General features: G+C 38.0%; 1 protein-coding gene across 1 annotated transcript; it reads right to left on the bottom strand.

Moving 5' to 3' along the window:
• Positions 1-795: 795 nt before the first annotated feature.
• On the bottom strand, positions 796-9,386 carry LOC131163532 (putative leucine-rich repeat receptor-like serine/threonine-protein kinase At2g19230; the record flags this gene model as incomplete). Its single annotated transcript, XM_058120125.1, has 14 exons — positions 796-1,207; positions 3,710-3,899; positions 4,001-4,061; positions 4,273-4,404; positions 4,585-4,817; positions 4,925-5,088; positions 5,343-5,423; positions 5,500-5,571; positions 5,685-5,756; positions 5,844-5,982; positions 6,157-6,635; positions 6,775-7,321; positions 7,426-7,451; positions 9,370-9,386. Coding segments are annotated over 14 exons (2,625 nt in total), but the record flags the coding sequence as incomplete, so codon positions are not given.
• Between the last annotated feature and the right edge of the window lie 15,778 nt (positions 9,387-25,164).

Below are 25,164 nucleotides of genomic sequence, written 5' to 3'. Positions count from 1 at the left end.
GTGTGCACACGCGTGCATTTTTGGGTTTTTTATTCATTGGTCAAGGATATAAATTGGCAAGGTCTTAAAGTCAAAGAACCGATCTACCAAAAAGCTTACTAGAAGGTTTTAAAGTAGAAAGTTTTAGGTAGATCAGTTCATTTGATGGTTGCCATAAGCTTTCTAGTGCATCATAATTCAGGACTAGTTTGATCTTATAAAGGGCAAGAGTAAAGGAAAAAAGGCTTAAAAATGTTTAGGTTATACAATCTACAACCATTCTTCGAGGTTTTCCTTTCCTTACCTTTATCTAAAGTCTCATTGCCTAGGCAGATCTCCCTGAACTTACACCAACAATTTCTAGCTTTCTTTACTCCACTCACACATTAGTGATGTTCTTCCACTTCCATTTTCCATACCATTTCCTGCTTCTCTCTCTCTTTGAAACCCTTTTTTAGGATGAATTGGTTAGTACGTAATACTATAATATGCATTATCTCAAACTAGAAAACAAATATCATTTATTTTCCCTGTAGAAGTACAATAAATCAATACAAATCACAAACAAAAAAAGGTCCAAGAGTGCATTATAGACACAAGTTTTTGACAAGCCAGAACATGATTTATCATAGAACAATCCGTAACACTAAAACGCCAAGGTTGCAATTGATTGTGAGATGGAATGGAAATGAAAATGATAATGTAAAGTAGGAGATACACAACCCTCATGGCCCCCCTTACTTCTACATTCTCATTCCCATTCTCAAACCTTCATATAATCAACCACATTCTATGCCTTATGTAGAACTAGTATTATTACCTTGCTGTGGGACTCAGTAGAGAATCTAGATTTAGAGGGATCACTTCACTTGAATTCATTGACTCACTCTCATGCTTCTCCTTAGACCGTGCTTTCTCCAATGCAAAACACTCCTTCAACTCCATCACTACATAATTCATGGTTGGCCTTTGTGGGGAGGTCTGGGACACACAAGCCATTGCTAATTCTATAGCTTTCCAAACAGAATTAATATCAAATTCTCTAGGCAACCTTGGATCAAGAATATTTCTAACATCCCCATTTTCAAGCAAGGGACTGACCCATCGAATTATGTGAGTCTTTTCAGCATCTCTTCCAATCGCAGGACGACCCGTGATTATCTCCAAAAGGACAATACCAAAACTAAAAACATCACTTTTCTCATTCAGCCAGTTTGTTAAATGATACCTGCAAGCCAAAACATATAACTTAATCAATTGTCTTGAAAGCTGGTCTTATGCCTTACAGATTGTTCTAGTTTAAGGTTATGAACTATTTTTCTGAATTTTTTTTTTTATTTTTTTTACTTTTCAGTATTGTTTCTATATCAATGATCTGATAAAAGCTTATGCTAATGATGCCTATGGCATTCTTACATATAAAAGAACAAAAAATAATAATTATGGCATATATGACAAAATATCCATCTGCATTTCATTCTTTCCCTTTAATTTGATAAATATAGTTTAACAGCATTAGCTGCGACAAAATTTTGAATTTTCAAGGTTAGCATTATACCAAAAATTGACAGTAACTATACATAGACAACATAGTTTAAATCGCGGTAGCGGATAGCGTAACATAACGGTAATGGGTGTAACAGGAAGTGGGAGTGGCGGATGTTACATAACGGGAAGCGGGTGTAATGTGATAGATCCATACCCAAATTATTATAAGAATTAAGGTGTTGCCATTTCTCTTTCTGCGGGTGGTTCTCCACAAAATCAGGAGATAATTTCAAATGTGATTGTTGAAATATTGAAATATGATTGTGGGAAGATTCAAATGTGATTGTGTACTCCTCACAATCCAAGTTGCAAAAGTGTGTTACTTTATCTACAACAGAGGCAGAATACATTGCCGCAACAGAAGCTGGTAAGGAAATGTTATGGCTAAAGCGGTTTATCCAAGAACTGGGTGTCACACAGAAAGAGTACAAAATACATTGTGATAGTCAGAGTGTTTTGTACTTGAGCAAGAATGCAATGTATCATTCTAGAATGAAGCATGTCAACATTCGCTATCATTGGATATGCGAAATGATGGAACAATAGCTGTTAAAGTTAGTGAAGATTCACACAGACCAGAACCCTACAAACATGTTGATAAAAGTAGTGACTCGTGAGAAGTTTGAGTTATGTAGAGACATAACCAAGATGGATACCAACTGAAGAATGGTTGCATGCATTCTCCTTTGATAGTTATGGAGGAGGAAAATTGATAGATCCATACCCATATTATTATAAGAATTAAGGTGTTGCAATTTCTCTTTTTGCGGGTGGTTCTCCACAAAATTAGGAGATAATTTTAAATGTGATTGTTGAAAGATTGAAATGTGATTGTGGGAAGATTGAAATGTGATTGTGGGAGTTTTCTTGTGTAATTAATCTTCTTCACAGTATAAATAGGTGTGTTGAGAATGTAAAGATCATCAGGAAAAATAGAGTTGAAAGAAGAGAGTGGGAAGGCAAAGAGATTGCTGTGAGAGTTGAGAGAGTTTTGAGCGAGTATTTTATCTCCTCTATATTTTTCAGAAAATACTAGCTATCTCTCTCGTGGATGTAGGCTGAATTTGACCGAACCACGTATATCTTGGTGTTGCTTTTGTGTGTATTTTATCTTTGTTTTTGTCTAAATTTCCCAACATAACGATCGTGAATTTTTTTGAAGCACGCACAACCTTGTGCATATTAGCATACTTGCATGTTTTAAGCTTTTAGCCTTCTTAGAAAGAGTTTTAGTGTATTTTGGATCCTTTAGTTCATGTAACTATTGTTTTCCACTTTATAGTTGTTTAGTTTTTGATTGGTTGCTGGTCATTGATTTATTGGTTTTGATTATGTTGGTTAAGTTAGTTTTAGGGTCTTGGAGTTTGTTTTTGATGTCCCAAAGTCTCAAAATTGGAACGACGGTATTTGTCCACCATAAGTGAGGGGTTTTCTAATAAAGTTAGGAGGTGTCGTCCTCTTTTTTTTTTAAAAAAAAAAAAATAAATAAATTACATGTGTGTGCGTATTTATACTTCTCATTGTTCTTATCTATGATAAATTCTTATGCGTGCTAAATTAATTAATAAAAAAAAATACATTGTACACTCCATTATTCAGTTAGACACATAAAACATACAAATAATACAAATATAAAATAGTTAGAAAAGAAATGAGGTTGAAGTTGAAAAATATAAAACATAAATATCACATTACTAATATTATCAAAATAAAATATTTTCCTAAGAAGTTAGTATTTTCTAATTGTTAATTAATGCATCTATTGTAAGTATTAAGAGAAATAGTAAATTTTGTATCATTGTCATCCTCATTATAAACTTTTCCCCCTCTTGCCACTAGGTATATTGAGAATGATATATGAAAGAGAGAGAAAAAGTGAGAAGAAAAAGTAAAAAATAAAATAATTTTTTGGTGTAACAATCTTGTAGCGGTTACGTAACGGCTGTAGCGGCCTTTACGTAACGGTCGCGGTCCGTAACGGCCGCTATGGTCGTGATTTTTCTTCCCACCGATTTCGCAGTGCGTAACGGTATTGCTAACCTAAAAAACGGTTACGTAATGACGTTACGTAACAGTCGCGGATTTTATTTAAAACCAATTAGACAGACAGGCAAGACATATATACATGCATGCCGTATACACACACACACACACACACATATGTATAATAGAAAATACTTACTCAGGGTCAAGGTACCCTGGGGTACCAATAACTCTGGTTGACACATGAGTGCCGCCTTCAGTTGGAAAAGCTCTAGACAGCCCAAAGTCAGCTATCTTTGCCTGGAATTCTTTATTCAGTAAGATGTTTGAAGACTTCACATCTCTGTGAACAATTATAGGTTTACAACCATTGTGCAGATACTCCAATCCTACAATTTAATTTCAAAGAGTTATCACACAATGGTGAAAACAAAGAAAGGAAGATAATATGAAATTATGAAAGAAGGGAGCAATTTATCAGCTTCCTGACCTTGAGCTGCATCAATTGCTATCCATAGTCTTTCTTCCCAGCTAAAGGCATTTGCATTTGTGTCTGCAGTCAGAAATACTACAATTACCCGAGTCTTCTTGTTTACCTTTTTTGAAAACAAAGTATGATAGGATCTTGAAGATTTTGTAACCCGAGAAATTTGCTTACTGATGTTTTAAAAAGTGAAGAAACAACTGGTGAAAATCAAACTTTAAGAGTCGAAACTATGACAAAATGCAAACACTTTTATGGCAAAGATTTTCAAATGTAATAATACCTGACAGATAATCTCCTAAGTTCCCATTAGACATGTATTCATAGATAAGCCCAATGCTTGTGCCTTCATTGCAATACCCAACAAGGGAAGTTAAGTTTCTATGATGCACCCTCATAAGAAGTTCTGCCTGTAATTGAAGCCCACAAACTAGTTCAACTTTAAATGACTCCAGAATTTATACAACACACGTATTGGTAGCATAACAGAAATCACGTTAATGATTGCTAAATGGCATAGATGAAATGCAAAAGAAAAATAATTCACCAAAATGTAATTAAGTTATCATCACCGGAGTTAATTAAACTACCTCATTTCGAAACTCATTGTAACCTTGAACTGAAGATGGAGAAAGCATCTTCACAGCTACTTGAGTGCCGTCTAAGTAACCATGGTAAACTGTTCCAAATCCACCTTTCCCTATGACCCTCTCAAAGTTTTTGGTAACTTTCAGTACTTCTGAGTATGTGAATTGTCGTTTCTTCGGCTCCAATGGTCCATCTTTTTTATTTGTTTCAGTTTCCACTCTCCCCATCTTCCTGCCTGATTAGGTAATGACAAGTATAATAAGCATTTTCAATTTGAGATAACTTTTTGTTTAGTCTGAAATTTGGCATCTATGCAATCCATTTTTTTTTTTTTAATCATACCTTCTTCTCTCCTTTTAAGGAACCAGAAGACAGCCAGTGCGCCTAAGATGATGAGCAATGCAGCAACTGATGCTACAACTGGAATGACAAACTTCTTGTTGTGATTGTCATTGTCGTAGTTGTCATTGTTGCACGGCAACGATGAACAAAGATTTGCATCCACACTAGCATCAGTAACAAGAAGAAATGTAAAACATGGAATTAGAAATAAGGATTACACAACTTTGGTGAATGGGGTTCCAGCTGGTTTAATGGCATTCCTACTGGTTTAGATTTTTTATTTTTATTTTTTTTTTTGGGGGGGGGGGGGGTAATGTTTGACAATCATGTATCAAGCTAATGGGAAAATGAAAACTGGAATTAATATCAAAATCAAGTGTAACAACAACCAATTCATGATGTTAACAAATAGCGAAACCTCAGTGACAGTGATCCATTCTTTGATTTTTGAATGAGTTCCTCTGGAAGAGAACCTGTGAAATTGTTCCCAGACAAATTTCTGCAAAGAAAACAGAATCTTACACATGTTTTTACCAGGAACATTTCAATGTTAGATCCAAATGTAAGTAACTTACAGGACCCTGAGGAATATCAGCTGAGATAGGAAAGCAGGCACTGACCCAGTCAAATTATTGTTGGACAAATCCCTGCAATATGCAAACTACATTGTTCAATATCAGTCGCGAAAAAGGAGTCTGGTTTGGTTCCCATTATTAACAAGTTGGCATCTATTTGGTTCTTACAAGGTTAAAAAACTTACAAATACTGGATCATTGTGAGGTTGGATATCGAAGGTGGTATCTGTCCAGCTAATCCACTTGAAGACAAGTTCCTGGTAGCAAGTTGAATCGTTTAATTAAGATCTGATTAGAATCAACTGATAGAATGGTAGTATGCTTATTTGGAGTGATGAACTTACAAGGATATGACCCTTGGGGGGTTGAAACCATCGTAAGTGCAGTTAAGGCCATCCCACAAGTAGGCTTTTGGGACACATGGATCTCCTTGCCAGTTTTTATTCACACCATATGTTGACTTAATATTCACAACAGCGTCAACTAGCATTTACAGCCAAAGAAATACAAGAGCGAAAAGAGGGGCGCCCAGTTCGAAACAAAAATAATGGAAAGAAATTATAAAGTGCATGTAGATTGGATTGGAGCACTCATTACCCAAAAAACAAGTGACTATACTAAAAATAGAAATTGGATGCTACATGGTTAAGAACATACCTTCAGCTCGTGTTGTCTCTGATTGAAAAAGCTGTTTTACCATATAAATCTCAATGGCATTGACTAGGGGTGGGAGGGTTGAATTGGCAGTTTGATTTAGTGTAATGCTGTACTCTGATCCCGTCTCTGGAGACGAGCTGTATATCGTGTTTGTGTACAAGTAGTTAGGAACAACAGGTCCATACCAGAGGTTCCCATTCAAGTAGAGGTTGAATTCTCTGGACTGGTTTGCTTTGAGTAGCTCAATTTCCGCAAAGTACAGATAGAAATAAATTTTAGAAGTGGGATCATCAGGCTTCCAGTATAATCTGAAGGATTTGCTATTATTTAGGGATGTGAAGGCTGTCTGCATGACCTTTGATGGTGGATAGAACATGTTGTGAGATTGAGAGTCAACAGTCAACTGGGTGCTTATCATTCCCCAGTTGTCTGAATTTACGGGCGGCGCCCAAATGCGATCATAAATATCATCTTTATACCTAAGTAGCATATTCAATGATTCATCCCAAAATTATTGAGGAGCATACTCAGTATTAGAACTAAAAGAGGAAATTAAAAAGAAAAAAAAGCACAGCACATTATGTCTTCAAACAAAAACATTATGAGACAAGTGCTTACCTGACAAACTCATTGGTTGATGAACCTAAATCCAAACGCAAGATGTGAGATAATGATCCTGCGTCAGTTGTATACATGGAGCTATTCAAAAGCCTTAACTCCAGTGCTGATATAAAAGGTGTTCCAAGGCCAGTGTTCACCAGACAGACATATATGCTATCCGATGTGAGGACATGTATAATCTCTTTGGTTGTTATAACAGATGCATTCACCAATGTCACAGAATCCCACACATTAACTCCAAGATGCAAGTCGAACTGGGGGAGTTGACTTTTGGAGTCATAATTTCCATACATGAACCTTGTTCTGATCAAATACTTATTGCCTTTGCCTCGCGGAGGAGTTAGGGTGTAACAATTTTTTATGCCTTGTGGGAAGCTCGTCACGTACAAGAATTGCTGCTCAATGCTATTAGTCTGAAATTCAGGTGATATGCCCTTTGCAACACCAGTGTCCATGAAGCTTGCATCTGAAATGTAGCTTATGCCGGTTTTGGCATCGGCATAGCCTGCATTTTCCGCTATCCCGCAATCTATGCTTAGGAATCCTAGCAGAAAAACAGGAGATTTATTAAGAGATCAGGTCCAAGCTCTATGCTTTGCCAACAAGCACAACATCAATGCTCAAAGATATTAAGAATTTCAAACCAACCTGATTGATCCTGGGCACGAACCAAAGCTGTTAGAGAGAAACCACCAAGCAATGCTAGAAGGAAACCCGTTAAAATCCCCACCATGCTTCTGGCCGGGGACTCTTTTTCCCGGGAGAAAAATCAACAAAGCCTTCACAGGTTCACCTTATGGCATATAATTAGTCACTGTAAGACAAAATGTTTCGTGCAACTTGGTCTATTTTACTTGTAGCCAGCGATGACAGAAGATTGTCAAAGTGTATGTGTGAGCTGGTCATTGCACTGTTTTCAAATATTTCCCACACTTTATTTGTAACCGTTAGGTGGAATCATTTTTAATATAAATTATTTTGTGCGATGTATATACTTGGAAACACGCATAAAAGCAAGTGATATGCGCGTAAATCAACCAAGACCTGACGGAAAATGGAAACATAAAGCTATATTTGTATAATAATCAGTATATCAGTTGTTCATAGCTAACTAAGAAATGAGTACTTGCCTGCGGTCTGATCATTTCCATATACGTACTTAAAATAAGTCTACTCAATTTCCTTGATCAAGGGGATATACTTATAAAAAGTCTAACTTTGAATTTGGCAATGGTGCTGCATGTTCAGTTGTTCACAGGACAACGTTTTGAGAATCTGCAAGGAAAATATAAGGTGTAGTACTGTTCATATTTTAACAACGAGAGACTTTGTCAAAGTCTTCCATTTAAAATTGCAGTTGGATGAGTAACGTGGTAGCTTTCATACATAGAATCATGCTATGATAATGATTTGCTTTCCAGTTTACCAGATTTTCAAAGTGGCTACGTTTGGTTGACTTTCTGAGCAGAGCCCATAACGGGAGAATGCATCCACTTGCAGATTAATTACGAAGTTGGATTTGGTACACATTTGATAAAATGATGATGGGCGTGTGGTCTGCCCACCAGCCGGAACATGAACAAGAGCTGCAGAGACAGTATAGTAGTTGGCTGAAGAAGGCGCTCTTCAAGAACTAATTTGTGGCCTGATAAATTTGCTTCTTACATTTTACTCATGAAAGCAATACCGTCAATTGCTCCAGTTTTGTTGATTTCTCTTTGTTTCTCTTCTTGAACCATTAAGGAAAAAACTTTGTTTATTCCTGGTAAATGTTCCATCATCAAAATCTGCCCTCTAACATGAGAAAAACCTTCATTCAATCCCATCAAGAATTGAATAACATGTTGTTTATCTTGATACTTCAAAAACTCGCAAATGGCATCATAAGTACTGGCTCTTAAAACACCACAAGAGCAAGTGGGAATTTGATTATAATCAGCCAATTCATCTCATAAAGACTTGAATTTTGTATAATAATCTCTTACTGACATATCTTCTTGAGTCAATATTGATAAATCTTTCTGAAGTTGGAAAATTCTTGGCCCATTTTCTTGTGTAAATCTATTCTTGAGATCTTGCCACATATCTTTAGCTATTCTGGAACAAATGATGCTGGCTCCAATTTCTCTTGACACTGAGCTGATGATCCAAGAAGATACCATATTATTGCATCTTTCCCATAGAGCAATCGAAGCATCTGTTGTTGATGGTTGAGTTATTGTACCATTCACAAACCCAATTTTATTATTTGCCTTCAAGGCCATCATCATGGATCTGCTCCATGTATGATAATTTTCCTTTGTGAGGACATTTGAAACTAATATTATACCTAGCAAATCACCACTCTGTAAGTGGTACAGATTATTTTCCTCAATTGTATTATTCATTGAAATAAAAGAAGTAGACATGGTAGTGGCCCTTTTCAATTTTCTTGCTCTGACACCATGAAACAGAGTGTTGGAAGAAAATGAAACTTAAGCAAGAAAACGAGAATCCTTCTTCTTATTCCACACACGAATACCAATCTATACAAGCTGTATTTATAGCCAGATAAAGAAGAAAAAATAAAGAGGAAACAAAAGAAGAAGAAGAAGAAGAAAAATAAAGAAGAAACAGAAGGAGAAAAAAAAAAATAGAATATGAAAAATAACTAACGAAACTAAGGTTCTGTAATAGCTGTGCCGATGGGAGCTGACACTGCTAGAGACTTGAACCTGTTTCGAGTTCTCAGTTTTCTCATTGATCTCTCTCGTTGTCTTGTTCATATCGTCAATTTTTCGCTAAATAATATGTCAATTGGATGTTCATTACCCTCACTACCTTTCAAAATCATGTAATTATATAATTATTGTTGTTTTTGTCCCACATTGGTAGAATACTTACGCATTAGTATAAAAGGTTGTTTTAAATTTTTTATATTATTTATCCCACATTAGAGAGAAGTGTTTTTTAGACTTGAGGTTGAAGCTATATAAAGAGCTCAACTCTTCATTTGTAAAACACACCTCAAAGTTGTGCTTTGTCAAGAAGTAATGGATTGATCATCGACGCCCGAGGACATAGGTAATTCTATACCGAACCTCGTAAATTTCTTATCTTGTTCTTTTTATTGTTTTATTATTAGTTTCTACATTACTTTAATTTTCTTATATATTCAATAACAATAGTTATAGTATTGATGTTTGGCACAAGTGGGGTGCCCGGCACAACAATTGGTATCAGAGCTAGGTTGAATAGTGTTGATACGAAGGTGTTCCTTTGTTAGGATTCTTGATTACACGTTTGATGCCTAAGAAAGACCTTGTCTAAGTGAGTGCTCAGAGACCATTGCGGTTCAGTTGCTCCCTGGAGGTCGGCTTGGTCAAAGTGAAATTTCATAGGATAAAACAGAGTAGACACAGCTGGTACATACTATTCATCCTAACCCTTTTGCTTTGTTGGTTGCTATTGAATATATAGAAGATGGTAGAAACTAGTGCAATAGTAGAAGAAACTCTGTCCACATGAACTCCAACCCCTTCAGCTTCGACATCATCATCGAAGACGATAGCTAATGCTTGGTTTGAGGTGGAGAAATTTGATGGTACCAATAATTTTAGTATGTGGCAATGTGTGATGATGGACATCTTGTATCAACAAGAACTAGATATTGTTTTGGATGATAAACCGGTAGATATGGGTGACAGAGATTGGGAAAAGATCGATCGTTAGGCATGTGGTACGATTCGTCTATGTTTTGCCAAAAATCAGAAATATTGTGTTATGAGGGAGACATTTGCAAAGAAATTGTGGAAGACATTGGAAGATACATTTATAACCAAGATTCTGGAAAATCGGCTCTATTTGAAAACGAAATTATTTCGCTTATAGTATCAACCAGGTATTTCGATTAATGACCACATAAATGTTTTCAATAAAATTTTTGGCCGATTTGTTAAATTTGGATGAAAAGGTGAAAGATGAGGATAAAGTCATATTGTTACTAAATTCTCTCCCTGATGAGTATGAACATTTGACCACCACTTTATTTTATGGGAAAGATAAAGTTACTTATGATGCTGTTTATACTGCATTGATTAGTACTGAATGCAGAAAGAAGGATCAGAGGGTCCATAAGGAAACAGTAGAAGCACTAACAATAAGGGGACGTTCTCAGAGTTGTTTGCCTAGAAGGAAGAGAAAATCTTATGGGAGGAGTAAATCTCGTGAGAGACCTGCTAAAGATGAATGCGCCTTTTGTTGTGAGAGAGGGCATTGGAAGAAAGATTGCCCTAAATTACAAAAGAAGAATAAGGGAAAAGCACATTCTAATGCCAATATAGCCAATGATGATGGAAGTGAGTCAGATTTTTCTCTTGTTGGAACATCTTCATCACATTATTTTGGTGAGTGGATTTTGGATTCTGATTGTTCCTATCACATGTGTCCCAATAGGGAATGGTTTTCTAATTTTGAAGAATTAGATGGTGGGGTTGTTTTTATGGGAAATGATAATACTTGTCAAACAACTGGAATATGATCAATACAGTTGAAATGTCAAGATGGAACTATTAAGACCTTGACTGATGTTAGGTATGTTCCAAGCCTAAAGAAGAATCTAATTTCATTGGGTGCCTTAGAATCTAAAGAGTTCACTATCACTTTGAAAGATGGAACCTTAAAGATTAAATCAGGTGCGCTAGTGGTGATGAAAGGAATAAGGAAAAATAACTTGTATTATTTAGAGGGTGGTACATTTATTGGCTCAGCAACTATTGTTTCTGAGAAAGATGCAATTTCAAATATAACCAGGTTATGGCATATGCGATTAGCACATGTAGGAGAAAAATCTTTGCAACAATTAGTTAAGTGAGGTTTGTTAAAGGGTGCAAAGGTGTGCAAACTTGAATTTTGTGAGCATTGCATTTTGGGAAAATAAATTAGAGTGAAATTTGGCACAACAATCCACCAGACTGAAGGTATTTTAGACTACATCCATACAGATGTATGGGGGCCCACAAAAACGGCTTTGTTGGGTGGTATGCATTATTTTGTCACTTTTGTTGATGATTTTTCTAGAAGAGTTTGGGTGTATTCTATGAAGCATAAAAATGAAGTGTGTGATATTTTCCTTAAGTGGAAAAAATTAGTTGAAACTCAAACTGGAAAAAAGATTAAACGACTTAGATCAGATAATGGTGGTGAATACACGAGTGACCCGTTTATGAAGGTATGTCAGGATGAAGGTATTGCTCCACACTTCGCAGTTAGAAATACACCACAATAGAATGGGGGTGGCAGAGCGCATGAATCAGACTTTGCTGGAGAAAGTTCGATGTATGTTGTCTAATGCTGGGTTAGATAAAAGGTTTTGGGTTGAGGCTGTTTGATATGTGTGTCATCTCATCAATCCTCTACCATCATCTGCAATAGGGGGAAAAACACCCTATGAGGTATGGTCCGGAAAGCCTGCTAGTGATTATGATTCTTTACATGTATTTGGTACTATGACTTATTATCATGTTAAAGAATCTAAGTTGGATCCAAGAGCCAAGAAAACAATATTCTTGAGGATAAGTGCAGGAGTCAAAGGATACCGTCTTTGGTGTTTAGAGATGAAGAAAATGATTTTAAGTAGAGATGTAACTTTTGATGAACTTGTGATGATGAAGAAAACAATACGCAAGAAGTCATGAGTTGAAGAGAAGACTAGTGGTACTCAACAACAGGTGGAGGTTGAGACAATTTTGGAAAACCCAGTGAGAAATGAGACTACACAAGGTAACTCTCTAGTTACGATGGGGAATAGTGTACAAGAATAGGAGATTTCAATTCGAGAATCTTCACAGTAACAAGAATCAATTGTTTCTCAAAGGCTAAGACAAGAAATTCGAAAACCTGCCCGGTATACTGATATGGTGGCCTATGGACTTCCAGTTGTGGATGATAATGTTCCTTACACTTTCAAAGAAGCAATGAGAAACTCCGAATCAGACAAGTGGAAAAAAGCAATGGATAAAGAAATGCAGTTTCTTCATCAGAATTAGACTTGGGAGCTAGCCTAGCTGCCTAAGGGTAAGAAAGCAATTGGTTGTAAATGAGTTTATGTAAAGAAAGAAGGATTTCTAGATGCAATTAATGTTCGCTTCAAAGTTAGATTGGTAGCTAATGGCTACGCACAGAAGGAAGACATTGATTATAATAAGGTATTTTCTCCAAATGTTAAACATTCTTCCATTCGAATTTTGTTGGCTTTGGTAGCACATGATCTTGAACTAATTCAACTCGATGTAAAAACTGCATTTTTACATGGTGATTTGGAAGAGGAAATCTATATGACTCAGCCAGATGGATTTCAGGTTACTAGAAAAGAAAAGTGGGTATGTAAACTGGGTAAATCATTGTATGGTTTAAAACAGTCTCCAAGACAGTGGTACAAACGATTTCATCAGTTTATGATGGGTCAGAAGTACATCAGAAATAAACATGATCATCGTGTTTATTTTTGCAGACTACAAAATGGATCTTTTATATATTTACTCTTGTATGTTGATGATATGTTGATAGCTTCAAAGAATAGAGAAGAAATCAACAAGTTGAAAAGTCAGTTAAATCAAGAGTTTGAGATGAAAGATCTTGGTGAAGCAAAGAAGATACTTGGCATGGAGATTTGCAGGGACAGAATGAGAGGAAGAGTTAGTTTGTCTCATAAATAGTATTTGAAGAAGGTAGTACAAAGTTTTGGCATGTCTGAGCAGTCAAAACCAGTAAGCACTCATCTTGCTCCTTATTTCAAACTTAGTGCAGCTTTATCTCCTAAATTAGATGAGGAACGTAAGTATATGTCACAGGTTCCTTATGCAAGTGCTATTGGTAGTCTGATGTATGCAAAGGTTTGTACTAGACCTGAAATTTCACAAGCTTTTAGTATGGTGAGCAGGTATATACATGATCCTAGTAAAGGACATTGGTAAGCTGTGAAATGGATTTTGAGATATATTATGAATACGATTGATGTTGGTATAGTATTTGAAAAAAATAATACTATTGATCAACGTGTTGTTGGATATGTGGATTCGAATTTTGTAGGTGATTTGGATAAACATTGATAAACTACTGGATATATTTTTACATTTGCTAATGGTCTAGTGAGTTGGAGGTCTACCTTACAGTCTACCATTGCTTTGTCTACAACAGAAGCAGAGTACATGGCAGCTTTAGAGGCTGTTAAGGAAGCTATTTGCTTGCAGGGTTTACTTGAAAATTTGGGAGTTGTTCAGAAGCACATGGTTGTATTCTGTGATAGCGAGAGTGCTATTCACTTGGCAAAGAACCAAGTTTACCATGCACGAACGAAGCACATAGACGTTCGGTTTCATTTTATGCGGGATATTATTGATGGAGGCAAGATACTTCTTCAGAAGATTGCTACAACTGAAAATCCCACAGATATGTTGACCAAAATTGTGACAACAATCAAGTTCAAACATTATTTAGACTTGATCAATATCCTGCAAATCTGAGTATTTTTGGAAGGCGCCGATGATGTGGAACTCCAGAAAATGTTGGTGACTGAAAAATTTGTTGAATTTATCGTTAAGGTGGAGATTTGTTGTTTTTATCCCACATTGGTAGAATACTTCCACATTAGTATAAAAGGTTGTTTTGAATTTTTTATATTATTTGTCCCACATTGGAGAGAAGTGTTTTTTAGACTTAAAGTTGAAGTTATATAAAGAGCTTAACTCTTCATTTGTAAAACACACCTCAAAGTTGTACTTTGTCAAGAACTAGTGGATTGATCATCGGCTCCCGAGGACATAGGTAATTCTATACCGAACCTCATAAATTTCTTATCTTGTTCTTTTTATTGTTTTATTATTAGTTTCTGCATTACTTTAATTTTCTTATATATTTAATAGAAATAGTTATAGTATTGATTATAAGAACCCGATTTTTCTTGTACGGGTGAATTATGTAAAAGAGGGATTAAAAAGGGAATTATGTGGACTTCATTGACGAGGCCATAATTCGTTGACAAAGGCAGAAGGTTTCTCATCAATGAAATTCAGAGCCTCGTCGACGAGAAAAATTCGAGAGGTGAAAGTTGGAAATATCAGGGTTCGTCGACGAGGCCACCGATTTGTCAACGAATTTTGTGAATAATTCATCGACGAGGAGACCAATTCGTCAGCGAAATCCTCTGGGTCAAAGGTGCTATAAAGGGATATTTTGGGTTGCTTCTTGGCTAAGTTTTTGGAAAAACTCTCTCTCTCTCTCTAGGACTCTCTCTCTCTAGTTTTGTTTGCTGATCGTTGCCAGATTCGTAAATCCAAGGTTACTGCGAGGACCAGCGAAGCATTCTTTACGTTTCTAGTGGATCGGAATCTCGATTCGAGTGATTTCGGGTTTCGGGCTAAAATCGAGGTAAGGCTCGATTTTCGTTTCTGATTCGGTATATGTATAGTAGTATGGATTGTAAATATGTTTTGTAGTGTGGTTTGTAGATTTCGGAGTCTTGGTTCGTAGTTTTGAGGACCGTAGAGTTCATAGTTGGATTTTGGGTTAAGATAAGGGGATTTTGTTTATATCAGTCCATTTATGAAATCAGGATCGGTAAGCTTGTAGGCTATGATCGTATGTATGTTTTGACTACTTATTTGGGGAAATTTATCGGTTAAAAATGCGAGATTTTTGGGTTACAATTTTCGGGAAAATTGGGGATTTCGGGTATCATCTCTACTTTGTTTGGAAAACCATTTGTCTTGTTTAAACTATATTATTGAGGTGACCGTAATCCATATTTGCATAAATTGTATACTTGAAAATGTAAATGATATGATTTGTCGTAAACCAAATAAGTGTGGTACGTATGGATGTATGTATTTTGTTCCAGATATTTGTGAAACAGCTATGTGGCTGCTAATTATCGTACGTTGAAATGTATAGGGACGTAAGTTCCAAAATGATTCCAGGTTTTGTGAAATCAGCTAGTGGCGGCTAATTACCGTATGCTAAGAGTGACCAACTCTATATCCAAAGGTGTGAAATATCACCAGTCTAATTCCGGTTGGTCACCGAAGTGGTGTGAGCTATATGCTACATCGTATGTTGCAATGGATTCACTGTGGGCCTAGGTCATCGCAGAGTAGTTGCATATGGCAATGTAATCGAGGTGAGACTAGGTGACCTTGTGTAGTTGCGTATGTAGCAATGGATTCACTATTGGGCCTGAGTCGTAGATCTTCGTAGTTGCATATGGCAATGTAATCGCTGTGAGACTAGGTGACCTTATATAGTTGCGTATGAAGCAATGGATTCACCATTGGGCCTTGATCATCGTAGCGTAGTTGCATATGTAGCAATGTAATCGCTGTGAGACGAGGTAACCTGGTGTAGTTGCGAACTAGTGTGACAACACTGACCGTATGTATGTATGTATGTATGTATGTATGTTGAGTATCATATGAACTTGAATGGTTTTCTGAAAATACTGGAACTGTGTATGTATTTGTATGAAACTGTACAAATTGTTTCAAACTATATCGTATGTATATTGTTATGAAGTGTGTAAAATAACACTGGTATGCTACACACTGATATAAACTGTTTTCTTCCTTATTGAGAGGTGTCTTACCCCGAATGTACGTACAATATTTTTCAGGGCCTTCACGTAGCGGTAAGTAGCATCCTAGCGTTTGGAAACAAGGGTGTCATAGCTACTACTAGTACCTTCTAGGTACGAGTTTTGGTATCTGGGTTGTCGGGATGGTTTTGTAGGCGTCTGGAGTATGTTTGTATTTTGGGAATGTATACCCTAGCTTGTGTAGACTCTGGTATGATACCGTTATTGTGTAAAAGACCGTATTCAGATGCTTATGTCGATGAGTATGGATGTTTGTATGTATGTATATAGGGCAATCATGTACCCCATGGGGTCGGACCCTCTTATTGGTATGGTGTTATGTATGTTTTAATTGACACAGAGACAAGTTAGGTTACTTAAATTCACCCCTGGGTCCTATTTCTGAGTTTGGGGCGTGACAGCTTGGTATTAGAGCTAACCAAGTTGTTAGGTCTTGTAGACTTGGTTAGGAGTATTGATGTGTACATACTAGAGTATATAATGTAGGAATGGGTAGTATTGGTTGAGGATTGTTCTGTTGCTAGACCAGGATTTGTCGGCGGTATTCCGTGTTTTTCCTGGGATGATGATTCTAGTCAAGGCATGGTAGACCATTGACGACTTTCGTGTCGGTGTGACGGGACAGACTTAGACGTGTGAGAGTAATAGTGTACATGATTAGTTCTATGATTGTGTTAATTGCGTACAATATAAGAATTATAACCAATTCCTATCTTGTTTTCAGTATGGAGCCCAAGGATAATAAGTTGGAGAGTGGCTCCGAGGAGATAGTGAGTGACGAGTCTCCTTCTGTGTCTCGTGGTTTAGTGAGACAGGTGATCCGAGAGATTAAACGGAGTGTTAGGAGACGCAAGAGCTCTTCTACTGATGCGGGGTGTACCATTGAAAGATTCACACACATGCACCCTCCGACATTTACGGGAGGACCTGATTCGATAGTGGCAGAAGACTGGGTCGAGAAGACTGAGAGGATTTTGGAAGTCCTCCACTACACTGAGAAGCAGAAGGTCTTGTATGCTACCTTCCAGTTGACTGGGGAGGAAGGGCGATGGTGGACGGCAGTGAGCCTACTGGAGCGGTAGAGAGCTGGTCCATCTAATATGGCGTGGGGCCATTTCAAGGAGGTATTTTTTGAGAGATATTTTTTGGTCTCCACTAGGGATGCGAAGGCTGATGAGTTTTCAGGCTTGTTATAGGGTACTTTGACGGTGCAGAAGTATGCTGCCAGATTTATCAAGTTGTCTCGATTTGCACCGTTCTTGGTTCTGAATGAGTACGAGAAGGCTCAAAGGTTCGAGAGGGGTCTGAGGAAAGACATCCGCCATCTTGTGGGGATGCTGTAGATCCGTGAGTTCTCTATCCTGGTGGATAAAGCCACCATAGTTGAGACCGACCTCCGGGGAGATGAGGTAGTACAGGTTCAGGGGAAGAGGCCAGTATCTTTTGGTCCTCAAAGTGGTCAGTGGCAGAGTCCGTGGAAGAAGAAGAAGAGTTACAACTGTAGTTATCGGTAGAACATCGAGCGGCCGAATGCTCAGGGGGATCCATCCTCCGCACCATGCGCCAAATGCCATAAATGGCATGATGGTGAATGTCTGCCATTCTGGGGTGTCTGCTACCAGGAACTGAGGAGGATTATGCCTACACCGAGTTAGAGCAGTGGAAGTAACCAGGTGCCTTAGGTGAATTACCAAGCAACCACGGCTCCGACCAGAGTATATTCACTTACTCCAACAGATGCGGAATACGTGGGGAACATGGTGACAGGTACCATGTTATTGCTTTCGAATAGAGCTGTTGTTTTATTTGATTTGGGGGCAACCCATTCGTTCATATATGCTAGATTTGTGAAATTGTGTGGGGTTGAAACTGATGTGATGAATGAAATGTTGTCTGTGACAATGCCGACTGGAAGTATCACGATTTGTAATGAGATGTTAGGAAACTGCCCAGTGGTGATTCATAAGAGACTGCTACCGGTAAATCTTGTAGTATATGACATGTCGGGTTTTGATGTCATCTTGGGAATGGATTGGTTGTTTTCCAGCTATGCGGTGATTGACTTTCGGAAGAAGGTGGTAGTGTTCAGACCTCCTGGGAAGCGAGAGTTTGAGTTCGCCGGATTATGTGTGCATTCTACGCCACAGATTCTATCAACTTTACAGGCGAGGAGGTTACTCTTGGATGGTTGTCAGGGGTACCTAGCTTGTATGAATTAACCGCCGCGGGATGAGTTGAGACTCGAGGACATTCAGGTGGTCAACTAGTTCCCGAATGTGTTTCCAGATGACTTACCCAGTTTACCTCTGGATCGTGAGGTGGAGTTTACGATTGAGTCGGTGCCTGGTAAGGCACCGATCTCTAAAGCTGCATACCGGATGGCTCTAGCAGAACTTTGGGAGTTGAAAGAGTAGTTGTAGGAATTACTGGACAGGGGATTTGTTGATTAAGGTGTAATCCCAAGAGGGGGGTGAATTGGATATTCAAAAAAAATTAATCCACTTAATTTCCTTTTACACACTTCTTATAAATTTACGAACTACTTCTTGTTGCTCAATTATGTATGTGTGTGGCAATCCTATCTATGCATGCAATATACTCAATTTAAATACAACGCGAAAAATAAAGAGTAGAGGGAAGAGAGAAGACAAACGCGATTTTACGAAGTTTAGCCGACTTGGCCTACGTCCTCGCCTTGAGCAACCACTCAAAGATTCACTAAAAACCCTGCTCCTTAAAGTGGGATGGAGCTTCCCTTACAATCCGTTGCTTACAAGAGGTATAGCTCCCTCCTTATTCGCTGCTCACAAGAGGTACAACTTCCTCCTCACACCCGGTTCACAACTCGAACCGTGTTTACAATGAAATATGAAAATAACACTCAAAACAATGCTTCTAACAAAATCTTGTGAGTACAATTCAATTTCCTAACACATTAACATATGATATAACTTGAAGCTCGTGAATGTATGAAAATGATAAACTTATTTTATGTATGATATGCCTCAACACACGAATCCCTTTTTAACCAAAACTTTCAAGTAAAGATAAATTCAAAACATTTTGGAATAATCTAGGGTTCTTGGTTCACTATGCAAAAATGCACACTTATATAATTGAAGTGAACTTGTTGGCAAAAACTTTGTCTTGAATATACACTCAATCAAAATCACAAAGTTTTATTTCAAGTACTCAACCACAAAATTGAGTATATTAATTTGCAAAAAAATATCCCTCAATTAAAATTATATTTATAAGTATCAAGGATATTAAATCAAGTTCTAATATATCTAAAGATAGATCCTTTTAGAAACCACACACTTGAATCAAACCTTTCAATGAATCATACACCATAAAACAGATAATGATCTTGTTTAAAATAGCTTGGTATATATAAAGATACTTTCAAGATCACTCTTTTAATCAAAACTAGGTTTTTCAATAAGAAGCCCTTTGAGAAAATATATGTATATTTATATACTCTTGAACCAAGGTTTAATCTACCAAGTTAGATAAACTTTCTCAAATAATGATCTCTTAGAAAATTAATTTTTGTACGAAAGGCACACTCAAGATCAATACTTTTCAATACTAGTCAAGAACAACCAATGAGATGATATGTAAAAATCACAAGACTAATAACTTGAAAGATCAAACGTCAATACTAGATTGAAGTACAGTAGAGTAACCAAGTTCCCTTTGAAAATCTGAATTGATTTGCCCAAGCTTTGAAGATATGAGATTGATGTATAGGCAAACGAATAGCACTAAGAGTAGATAATCAACAAACTTGCGACAAGGTGTGTTCTTCTCTTTCTTGTGTGTCTCTTTTTCGTTCTAGGGTTTAGATATTCATAATATATAGTATATTACCATTAGAATTGATCTCAGTCATTGGATCAATAAGATACCTCGCGTGTCTTCTTAATAAAGAACTGATTTTTAGGCTTTCCCACGAGTTTAGGAAACCGAACTATACTTTAGGCTCCTGAAGTGTCAACTTCAGGTGCCTGAGGTTCCAAGGTCAGGCGACAGAGGTAACTCTGCTAGGTTTTGTCTTTCCCATTTAATTCTTTAGGCGATCGAACTTAATCTTCAGGCAATCGAAGAAATTCTTCAGGTTACTGAAGTGAAGTTCAGGCTACCAAAGTCCAAATTTTTATTTCCTTTTTCTAATTTTAGAAAATGTTTTGCTCTTTTTCTTGGGCCTTTTATAAAACATATTTTCCATGATTTTAAAAACATTTCTAAGTCCATGAAGGTTCCCTAATGATATACATGAAATGCATGAATCCTAAAATCATTCTAAGTTATGTTGAGCCTCAAGATAAATCATACGAAAATGTTGATACATGAGTTCTAAATACCCTTTCCCAAGATATTCTTGAACTTTGCCACTTGCATCTTGATTCTCATACTTTTTGAGTTCCATGGATCTTGCCAAGATTTGTTAACTTTCCGTGCATGTTTAGTGTAAGTCCTGTTCACAAACTCAATGCACAGATCAAATATCAAGTGATTTGTCATTATCAAAATAAGATTGGACTCATAGAGTCAACAGGATTCATTCGACCTAGTGTTTCACCCTGGGGAGCACCAGTATTATTTGTGAAGAAGAAGGACGAGTCTATGCGTATGTGCATTGACTACCGTGAGATCAACAAAGTGACGGTGAAGAACTGTTACCCTTTGCCTCGTATAGATGATCTTTTTGACCAGCTGCAGGGAACACAGATCTTTTCGAAGATCGACTTGTGGTCAGGATATCATCAGGTAAGGGTTGGAGCGGAGGATGTAGCAAAGACTGCTTTCTGAACCAGATATGGTCACTACGAGTTCTTGGTTATGCCTTTTGGGTTAACCAATGCACCGGCAGTGTTCATGGATTCGATGAACAGGGTTTTCCATAAGTACCTGGATCAATTTGTAGTGGTATTCATTGATGACATTCTGGTATACTCGAGGAGTACAGAAGAGCATGTAGAACACTTGAGGTTAGTGTTACAGATTCTGTGAGAAAGGAAGCTGTATGCTAAATTGAAGAAGTGTGAGTTCTGGTTGAATCAGGTCGCATTCTTAGGCCATGTGGTGTCTGAGGGTGGTATCTCTATCGATCCTAGCAAGATCGAAGCTGTGGTCAACTGGGCTAGACCGAAGAGTGTGTAGGAGGTTCGGAGTTTTCTGGGACTGGCAGGTTATTATCATCGGTTCGTAGAGGGATTTTCTAAATTGTCTGAACCTCTGACACGATTGACTAAGAAGGGAGTGAAGTTTGACTGGAATAGTGATTGCGATCAGTGTTTTCTTGAGTTGAAGCACCGGATGGTTACTGCTCTAGTTTTGACCATTCCTTCAGGGAATGAGAGTTTTGTGATTTATAGTGATGCGTCCCTGAGAGGTTCAGGATGTGTGCTTATGCAACAGGGTAAGGTGGTAGCTTATGTTCTCGGCAACTGAAAGAGTATGAGAAGAATTACCCTACGCATGACCTAGAGTTAGCTGCTGTAGTTTATGCCCTAAAGATCCGGCGACACTACCTGTATGGTGTTCAGTGTGAGATTTTCACTGACCACAAAAGCCTCAGGTACTTTTTTATGCAGAAGGAGCTGAATATGAGGCAGAGGCGGTGGCTAGAGTTGATCAAAGACTACAATTGCATTATCATTTATCACTCAGGAAAGGCTAATGTAGTAGCAGATGCGTTGAGTCGGAAGTCAGAACATGCAGCGGTATCTGCAGTTGTAGCTTAGCATCATGTTAGATGAGATCTGGAAAGTCTTGGAGTGGAGTTGGTGTCTGGTGATCATTAGGCTTTCATTGCCAGCTTGGTAATCCAATTGACCCTGTTTGAGCGTATTAAAGCTGTGCAGGCTAGTGATGCGGAGTTAGCCGAGATTGTGGAGAAAGTGCAGTAGGGTTTGGCTGTAGATTTTAATATCACTGACAGAGGTGTGTTGAGATTTGGGATCAGGATATATGTTCCAAGCAACGATGAGATCAGAAGTACAATTCTGGAAGAAGAGCATCGTTCTTTGTATCCGGTACATATGGGTAGTACGAAAATGTATCGAGATTTGCGCGAGTCCTTCTGGTGGAGTGGTATGAAGAGGGATATTAACCGGTTTGTGGAGCAGTGTCTGACGTGTCAGCAGGTGAAAGCTGAACATCAAAGGCCGGTAGGGCTGTTGCAGCCTTTGCCTATTCCGGTGTGGAAATGGGAGCACATTTCTATGGACTTTGTTACTGGATTACCGACAGCGCTTCATGGGCAGAATACTATTTGAATAATTGTGGACAGGTTGACAAAATCTGCTCACTTTGTACCGATGAAGGTTAGCTACCCTTTGAGTAAGCTAGCTGATATGTACGTGCATGAGATTGTGAGAATGCATGGAGTACCGGTGTCCATTGTTTCAGATCGGGATCCGAGGTTTACTTCTCGATTTTGGAAGAGCTTATAGGAAGCATTGGGGATGAAGCTTACTTTCAGTACAATGTTCCACCCCCAGACTGATGGATAGTCGAAAAGGATGATACGGATCTTGGAAGATATGTTACGGGCTTGTGTGTTGGACTTCGGTGGTAGTTAGATTCAGTTTTTGCCACTAGTGGAGTTTGCCTATAACAACAGCTTTCAGGCTAGTATAGGGATGGCACTGTTTGAGGCTTTGTATGGTCGAAGGTGTCGATCTCCCTTGTATTGGGATGAGGTCGGTGAACGTAAGGTTTTAGGACCTGAACTCGTGCAGCAGGCATCTGAGAAGGTAGGCTTGATCCGGGAGGGGATTAGATCAGTTCAAAGTCGGCAGAAGAGTTATGTGGATGTTTGCCGCCGTGAGTTGGAAATCGAGGTAGGGGGTAAGGTATTCCTTAGAATCGCTCTGATGAAGGGAGTGATGAGATTCGGAAGAAAGGGCAAGTTGAGCCTGAGGTATATCAAACCATTCGAGGTACTTGAACGAGTGGGTCCAGTAGCCTATAGGGTTGCATTACCTCCAGCACTTTCGAGGGTCCATGATGTGTTTCACGTATCCATGTTAAGGCGGTACGTGTTGGATCCTTCACATGTGATTAGTTATGATAAGCTGGTAATTGGGGATACTTTAGCATATGAGGAGATACCTGTTCAGGTTCTGGACCGTAAAGTTCAAAAGTTTCGTATTAAAGAAATACTGTTGGTGAAGGTATTGTGGCATAATCTTGAGGTTGAGGAAGCTTCTTGGGAACTGGAAATAGAAATACGCCGGAAGTATCTGCAGTTGTTTGAGTAGTATTTGGATAGCAAAGTTGGTATGAGTATGTATGTAGGTATGTAATACTCTGCTATCATATTGTTTAGTAGTTAGCCTCTAGGAGAGTCATGTTGTATTGTAAACTCTCGAGGTCACATATGTATGTAACCACGGTATTCCTCCGCCATATGTGAGGACATGTATGTATGTATTGTAATGAGGCTGTGTATAAATGGCTACAGTATTCTCTAGAGTGTGTATATATGTATTGTAACAGGGCTGCGTATAAATGGCCGCCGTATTCTCTAGAGAATGTATGTATGTATTGTAACGGGGCTGCGTATAAATGACCACCATATTCTCTAGGGTGTGTATGTATGTATCATCGTGGGACTGCGTATAGATAGCTACCGTTTCATTTTAGAGTATGTATGTATGAGTTGTATGAACGTGTTTGTAAAGAGAGATTACAAATTTCGAGGATGAAATTTTTGTAAGGAGGGGAGATTGTAAGAACCCGATTTGTGTTGTACGGGTGAATTATGTAAAATAGGGATTAAAAAGGGAATTCTGTGGATTTCGTTGACGAGGCCATAATTCATCGACGAAGGTAGAAGATTTCTCGTCGATGAAATTTAGAGCCTCATCGACAAGAAAAAGCTAAGAGGCGGAAGTTGGAAATATCAGGGTTCGTTGATGAGGTCGTTGATTCGTCGACGAATTTTGTGAAGAATTCATCGGTGAGGAGACCAATTCGTCGACGAAATCCTCCGGGTCAAAGGTGCTATAAAGGGATATTTTGGGTTGCTTCTTGGCTAAGTTTTTGGAAAAAACTCTCTCTCTAGGACTCTCCCTCCACTCTCTTTCTTTAGTTTTTTTTGTCGATCGTTGCCGGATTCGTAAATCCAAGGTTACTGTGAGGATTAGCGAAGGATTCTCTACATTTCTAGTGGATCGGAATCTCAATTCGAGCGATTTTGGGTTTTGAACTAAAATCGAGGTAAGGCTCGATTTTTGTTTCTGATTCGGTATATGTATAGTAGTATGGATTGTAAATATGTTTTGTACTGTGGTTTATAGATTTTGAAGTCTCGGTTTGTAGTTTTGAGGACCGTAGAGTTCGTAGTTGGATTTCGGGTTAAGGTAAGGGGATTCTGTTTATATTAGTCCATTTTTGAAATCAGGATAGGTAAGCCTGTAGGCTACGATCGTATGTATGTTTTGACTACTTATTTGGGGAAATCTATCGGGTAAAAATGCGGGATTTTTGGGTTACAGTTTTCGAAAAAATAGGGGATTTCGGGTACATCTCTACTTTGTTTGGAAAACCGTTTGTCTTGTTTAAACTGTATTATTGAGGTGACCGTAATCCATATTTGCATAAACTGTATACTTGAAAATGTAAATGATATGATTTGTCGTAAACCAAATAAGTGTGGTACGTATGGATGTATGTATTTTGTTTCAGATATTTTTGAAACAACTATGTGGCAGCTAATTACCGTACGCTGAAATGTATAGGGACGTGAG

The sequence above is a fragment of the Malania oleifera genome, chromosome 9 (genome assembly GCF_029873635.1).
Source record: "Malania oleifera isolate guangnan ecotype guangnan chromosome 9, ASM2987363v1, whole genome shotgun sequence".
Classification (NCBI taxonomy): Eukaryota; Viridiplantae; Streptophyta; class Magnoliopsida; order Santalales; family Ximeniaceae; genus Malania; species Malania oleifera.
This window is presented reverse-complemented; position numbering and strand designations above follow the sequence as displayed.